This window comes from Merops nubicus, unplaced genomic scaffold (assembly GCF_000691845.1).
Source record: "Merops nubicus isolate BGI_N331 unplaced genomic scaffold, ASM69184v1 scaffold11741, whole genome shotgun sequence".
NCBI lineage: Eukaryota > Metazoa > Chordata > Aves > Coraciiformes > Meropidae > Merops > Merops nubicus.
The window spans coordinates 70,789-77,902 of record NW_008586309.1 but is presented as its reverse complement, the minus strand read 5'-3'; the positions used below and the strand labels follow the sequence as shown (position 1 = coordinate 77,902).

General features: G+C 47.1%; 1 protein-coding gene across 3 annotated transcripts in view; it reads left to right on the top strand.

Annotated features, from left to right (window-relative positions):
- Positions 1-206: 206 nt before the first annotated feature.
- Positions 207-7,114, top strand: part of LOC103780909 (AP-2 complex subunit beta) — a 73,869-nt gene continuing 66,961 nt past the window's right edge. For all 3 annotated transcript variants that reach the window (XM_008948611.1, XM_008948609.1, XM_008948608.1), the window contains exons 1-4: positions 207-243; positions 2,134-2,239; positions 3,988-4,123; positions 5,713-5,958. In XM_008948611.1, coding sequence (XP_008946859.1) covers positions 207-243; positions 2,134-2,239; positions 3,988-4,123; positions 5,713-5,958 — 525 coding nt within the window. The remainder of the gene's footprint in view (positions 244-2,133; positions 2,240-3,987; positions 4,124-5,712; positions 5,959-7,114) is intronic.

Genomic DNA, 7,114 nt, shown 5'->3' with positions numbered 1-7,114 from the left:
CAGCAGCAGCAGGTGTGGAATGGAGCTTGTGGAACTTGTGCCCGTGGATGTGGAGCTTTTGTGCTTTCCCTTTAATTATGCACCCAGCAGCTTTCCTTTCTCTGAGTCCTGCCTTGCAAGCTGGGTGTCATCAACTCTGAATCCTCTTTGACTATTTGTTCCTTTTTTATTCTTCTTTTTCTCAGGTGTTTTAAGGAGCTGGAACCATGACGGACTCCAAATACTTCACGACCAATAAAAAAGGTCAGTGTTGAGCCAGTGCAGTGGACTGGAGGGGGTGGGTGGCTGTTTTTACACATCTCTTTTAGCTGCATGCAGAAGAACTTGTGCTTTTTACAAAAAAAAGCTGTGTCCCTGTTTCTTGCCTTCATCATCCAGGGATGAAACTTTGAAAGTAGGGCACATGGTGACAAAAAGACAAAACTGATGTGTTAGACAGTTTTGTGATGCAGAAAATGACCCAAATTGCTGCTTTTTCAAGGGTCAGAGAACAAAACAGGGATTTGAGCACAGATCTGGTCAGAGACAAAGTTTGAGCTATGGGCTAAGAAATTCAGGGCTGAGAGTGGCTGTTCATTTGGTGGTCATGAGATGAAGTTGATTGGAAGGTGTTTAATGTTTAAGGTGTAAGTGTCTTTCTCTACATCAGGCTGTTTTGAAGGTAAGGGGATTTCCTCTTGCTGTTTCCTCCAAAGCTGCAGTGTTCCATTTGACTTCCCCTTGGCTTTACTGTCCTTGTGGTGGTCACCTCTCCTCAGGACAAACTGCTGCCCTTAAAAATGGGAAGACTGGAAAGGATGCTCAGGGTCCTTTTACTCATTCACTTGACCCAGAGCAGGGCTTGTTCTGCTGAAACTGTCCCAGGAGGATTTATTTTCTAGCTTTTTCTTAACCAAAACACTGTTGCTGGCTGCAGGATGTTGCTCATCCTTCTCCAGTAGATGTGGGAGATGGTTTGCATTAACTTCTCCTTTTCAGGATGGCTGAATGTTTTTGATCAATGCTTGCCAGTGGAAAAAAAAACATAGTGTTGGTCTATTTGTGTTTCACTAAGCTTCAGAACGAGCTCATCAATGAAGCAAACACAGGTCACACCTTTCTGAGGAGCAGCTCCATCTGTAGGTGAGGTCTGAAGGGCAGATTCTTCTGGGATGGCAGCAGCAGGCAGCCTGCACCCTCTGAGCCCCACTGAGCACGTTCCTGCTGGCTCAGCTCAGCTGCAGGATGTGGTCTCAGAGGTCCCTTGCTCAGGCAGGGGGTGTGACAAGTGGGCACTGCACTGCCTTCTTCACAACAGTAACTTCTCTTCTTTTTGGAACTACCTGTTAGTCTGGTGTCAGGCTCTTTGGTCGTTAGTCTGCTGGTCTGACAAAGGGGCCATTGGTGTGTAGGAATGGAAGGTTAGGAGCTAGACTGGCTTTTGGCAGAGGTGTTTTGGTGTTTGTAATGCACCCTCTGCCTGTGGCCTGCAGCAGGGATGGTGCTTGCTCCTCATCCTTTCACACTGCTGGCTGTGTGGGGAGCAGGCCTGAGAAGAAAGTTTCTGCACGTGTTGCTTTATTTTGCAAGCTTGCTTGCCTGCTTTTGTGATCCAGCCTGAACTGACTTTCCTGGGGTTATGGGAAAGGCTGTTTTGGCATCCTCAGAATCCAGGCAAACTGTTGCATGCTGCTTGTGTTAGTAGCAGCTCTGTCCTTCTAGCTTGGCAGGAATTTATTCCACTGGAGACTGAGTTTATGCTTTCTGGTTTCTGCTGCTGTGTGCTACCCCACAGTGCTGTTTTCTCCTTGCCTTCACAGGAACCAGGTGATGATGAGAAAAAGTTAAAGCCTGGGCAAAATTCCTAGCTTAGTTTTTTATTGCAGACGTGGATCTGGAGTCTCCAAATATCTTTTTGCCCTCTGGTGTCTCCAGGTATCTGTTCCTCCTCGTTAGGCAGTAGTTGCTTCTGAGAAGCAGCCACTAGAGTGATCTGTTCATGTTGTAGAGGAACCATGATCTCTGACAGCTTCCACATGTGCTGTAATGCTTCTGTGGGGACTGCAGGCCTGCAAAGTAAACAGTCACTCTTGAACTGTCCCTAGAGACCCTTTTCTCCTCCCAAGAAGCTCAATTTGTTTTGTCTTTTACCAGGAGAGATTTTTGAACTGAAGGCTGAACTCAATAATGAAAAGAAAGAGAAGAGGAAAGAAGCTGTAAAGAAGGTTATTGCAGCCATGACTGTGGGGAAGGATGTCAGGTAAAAGTAACTCTTTGTTTTTCCAGCTGTAGCAGCTCTGGTTGTGCTGGAGCAGCCAGGTGTGGTGGCACACAAGGACATGGGGCAGCTCTCAGCCTGGCAGCTCTCTGTGGCTGGGTCCTTCCCTGTGCTGTGCTCGAGCCACAGGTTTCTCAGGCTCCCTCCTGTTACTAACAGCAACAGAAACAAGTGCTTTCAGTGCTGGTTTAGCTAGGTGCTGATAGCCCTTTTTATCTGAAAACCCATCCCAAATTCAGCTGGTTTGTATGCTACTTTAGGTGATGTTTTCTCACTGCTTGCTAGCTGGGCTTTTGGTGTTAGAAAGTTACTCTGTTCAGTTTTGGGCACCACAGGATAAGAAAGACCTTGAGGGGCTGGAGCTGGTCCAGAGAAGGGCAGAGCAGCTGCTGAGGGCTCTGGGGAACATGATTGTGAGGAGCTGCTGAGGTACCTGGGGGTGTTTACTCTGGAAAAGAGGAGGCTCGTGGGAGACCTTACTGTGCTCTCCAACTCCCTGACAGGAGGCTGGAGTGAGGTGGGGGTTGGTCTCTTCTCCCAAGTAACCAGTGATAGGACAAGAGGAGATGGGCTGAAGTTGTGCCAGGGGAGGTTTTGTTTGGGTATTGGGAAGAATTTCTCTCCTGGCAGAGTGGTGAGGCCTTGGCCCAGGCTGCCCAGGGAGCTGCTGGAGTCCCCAGCCCTGGAGGGGTTCAAAAAACATGTAGCTGTGGTGCTTCAGGACATGGTTTAGTGGTCATGGGAGTGTTGGGTTGATGGTTGGACTTGATGATCTTGGAGTTCTTTTCCAGCCTTCATGATTCTGATTCTATGAGAGGTGATGCCAAATGTTCCTAGCCTTACATGGCATGAATTTAAGCTACATTTTAAAATGAGTAATTCTAAAGTTGAACCTTTGCCTCAGGGTGATTAAAGGACACAAGCCTTTACCTTCTGCAGCACTATCCCAAACACTTTTTTCTGTCTTTGAGGTAACCAGAAAAACTTGCTTGAGTGGATGCTTTCTCCCTTCCAGCTCCTCCTGCTTCTGGAGCCCCAGTAGCCCTGGCTGGGTGGCAGTGTGCTCTGTTGCCACGGAAATTAGTGTGAGATTGCAAATTTAGCATCATGACTTCATCCTAGAATGAAGGAACACATAAACTGGAAGGAAGAAAAAAAAAAAAATCATCATTTTTTGGCAGCAGGACTTGCCTTTCACCTTTAGATCTCTGTGGTGTACCCGAGAGCTGCAGATGCTCTGGTGGAACTTCACGTGTCCCTTTGCAGTGCTGGTTACAGATTGCTGCTTGATATTTGAGTGAAACTCAGCTGGGGAGCATTTAAGCTCCTGGAGTTTACCAGTCTGAAATTTGGCAGGTTCTTTTTAAGTGGTCTGCATTGCCAGAATGTTTTTAAGCCACTTTTTTAAAAATTTCTCCTGTGGGTTCATTTCCAGGCCTGGCACAGCAGAATCTTCTGGTTTGGTGAACTCCCTAATGAAAACACTTTTGGGGAACTGCATTAGTTTTCCCCTGTTCCAGAACTGACCTATGTTAAAGCCCTCAAAGAGATTAAATGATTATTCTAAAAGCTATTGCAAATTGCTTTGGGAGGGAAGGTGACCTCTCATTAGAAGCAGGGTGCTTAAAGTGGAACTCCAGTTTTCCTGGCATCCCTGATACTGCTGCTGCCCTGTGCAAACCATGCAATCTCATTGCTTTTTCTCTCTTCTTGCTTCCTGTTGTTTTTTTTTTACTCTTTCCTGATGTTGTGAACTGCATGCAGACTGACAACCTGGAATTGAAGAAGCTGGTCTACCTGTACCTGATGAACTATGCCAAAAGCCAGCCAGATATGGCCATCATGGCTGTCAACAGCTTTGTGAAGGTAATTTGCTCTCATGGCTCCTCAGAAAATGGTCCAGCACAGGGGCTGTCACACCATCTCCTTTGTCTGTTAGCCTTTGTGAGCTGCTCTTTACCTCTGCTTTGGTACTTGTGTCTCTGCATGGGGGTGCTTGTAGAGGAGCTGAGTCCTCTCTCTGACTTGCTGCTGCTAGTTACTGCAGAGGAGATGATTTCAGGACCCCTGTAAGTGGTTGAGAAAGCCTGCCCCAGGGAAAGCTGCTTCTGTTGTTTTGCTCATTGTCATTAAAGGCCAACTTCTGGCACTGGATAACAGATTTTATATTGTTCATCTTCCAGCCTGTGTAGTGTTGCTGGTTATCTGCTTCTTGTTTGGATGTTTCAGCTGTGCTGTGGATGGAAAACCTTTATTTCTGGTGAAACTGAGAGATGGTTCACTGGAAAAATAACAGCCTGATCCACTGTATTGCCTTTAATTCTATTGTCAAGCTGCTTGTCCTCATCTAGGAAATGTTATTTCAGTCACACATTAAGCGAGTTAAAACCTGGTGCTTAGAAAAACTTTGAGACTCCTCCTAGAGTATTATAAAATCTGAGACACTGGGGAATCTGATCATGTTTTAAGTTTCTTGTGATGCCTAAGGCTGAAAGAGGTGAGAAGACCTAGGCTGAGAGCAGGTCTGTCCTTCTGGCCAGAGGAGGTGTCCCTGTCTTCCTCTGTGGTTGTCCATCATGTCTTTAGAGTGTGATCCCATCAGGATGGGTTAACAAAAAACATGGTGTTTTCCAGCTTCATGCTTTTCCATGCAAGGAAATGTCTCATGTCCCCTTTGGTTTGCTGAGGGACAAGTGTGAGTCAATGGAAAGTGTTGTCACTAGTCTGCATTAGCTCAGCACTTCATACACAGTTCACAGCTCAAGGTGTTGAATTCACTGCTAAGATGTGTCACTGCTCTCCTGTGCTCTAAAAGTGATGCAGTCAGGGTTTTTTTCAGCTGTAGGAGATTTAAGCAGTGGAAGGTGAATGTACCTTATGCTTTTGTAGGTCATTCTGCAGCCTTTTATAGGCTGGTTCTGGAGGAGCCTTGCTCAGAGATGTGGATGGACTGGATACATGGCAAATAAAGTAGTCTTGAAGTATGATGTGTTATATCCTTTTCTGCTTTTTCCTTTTCCTCATCAGAAAAACATCTCTAGACTAGCCTGTGCTTAGGCCTGTGAGAAGTAGGCCTCCATGACTGTTGCATTGTGTTCAGTTGTTGACTTTTCCCATTGTATTCCCTTGCTCCAGCAAGGCTGGAGACCAGTCCATCACTTTGAAAAGCTGCCTGTGGGGAGAGCTGCCTCTCCAGCTTAGCTGTAGCTGCTAGGTCATTTTGGAAGAAGCTTTGCCTGGGAGAACCAAGGGACACTGAGATCACAACTTTACAAGCTACCCTAGCCTGACAACATCTCAAGATAGTGCAGAATGTTTCTGTGAACTCTGAGTTCCACCTTTCATCCCTGCTCTGACTATTCGGAGAGAACGCTGCTTCTCTCAGGAACAAAGAGGGAAGCTGTGAGTGGCTGTGAGGTGCAGCTTTGCTCACTGCACGTGCTGCTGTGTTGCAGGACTGTGAGGACCCCAACCCCCTGATCCGAGCCCTGGCTGTGAGGACCATGGGCTGCATCAGGGTGGACAAGATCACGGAGTACCTGTGCGAGCCCCTGAGGAAGTGCCTGAAGGACGAGGACCCCTACGTGCGCAAGACCGCCGCCGTCTGCGTGGCCAAGCTGCACGACATCAACGCCCAGATGGTGGAGGACCAAGGCTTCCTGGATTCCCTCCGGGACCTGATTGCAGACTCCAACCCCATGGTAAGGTGCCTGGCCTTCCAGCGAGTCCCTCGGGTTTGTGGTGGGCAGATAATCAATCAGGAATGTGGAGGCTCGGCTGCTGCGCCGGGGTCAATGCCTGGGAATTCTTGTTGCCTTGGAAAACAGGAGATCCCTTCTCTTCTCCAAGCTCTTTGGGCTTCTGCCTGCCTTGGGTGCTGCAGCAAAAGTTTAACTTCCTGGTGAGATGAGTCAGAAGAGCAAGGAGTACTTGGTGCTGCTGCCTTGGTGACAGCTCGTAGCCAGTGCTCTCCTGCAGGCTTTGGCTGCTCTTGGAGTAACAGGTTGGGGGAATTCATTGACTAATGCAGATAAATCCACTGGCCTGTAATGAGTGGAGAAAATCAATGCTTATGTTTATAATAAAGTTAAATGAATCCTCAGAACAGAGGTGGAGCTCAAGACCAGGAATTGCACAGGAGTAAATTACTGACTAAATCAGTTTTTCATCACAGTTGGGGAAGGGTCCATTTCCATGCCAGGCATCTTTCACAGTTATCTTGCAACAAAAAGAAGGTGGCAAATGGATTGAGAGGCCCCTCTGCATAATCCTTTCATTCAATACTTTTTCCTGTGGTCTGCTGGAATCCAGTGAGCATACCAATACAGTTGTAATCCTTGCAGGGATGAAAATTTAAGCAGCTCAGATTAACTCACAGTTTAAGGATATGACTGCTACTTACATTAGCTTTTTTAGAGCACAGATCTGCTGTGATTGTGCTTAAAGAATCATAATTTCCCATTATTAGGGCAAATTGAACAGCTCTTTTTGTGGTGCACAAATCAAAACCATGTAAAGCAAATTGCTGTCCTGTCTTTGGGCAGGTTTGTATAAATGGAATCATAGAATTGCTTTGGTTGGAAAAGACCTTTACAATCATAGAGTCCAATCATTAACACTACCAAGTCCACTGAACCACGTCCCTCAGCACCTCATCTACACATCTTTTAAATCCCTCCAGGGATGGGAACTCCACCACCTCCCTGGACAGCCTGGGCCAGCCCTGGACAACCCTTTCAGAGAAGTTTTTCCTAATATCCAACCTTAACCTCCCCTGGTGCAACTTGAGGCTGTTTCCTCTTGTCCTGTCCCTTGTCCCTTGGCAGAAGAGCCCGCCCCCCCCCTCGCTCCCGGCTG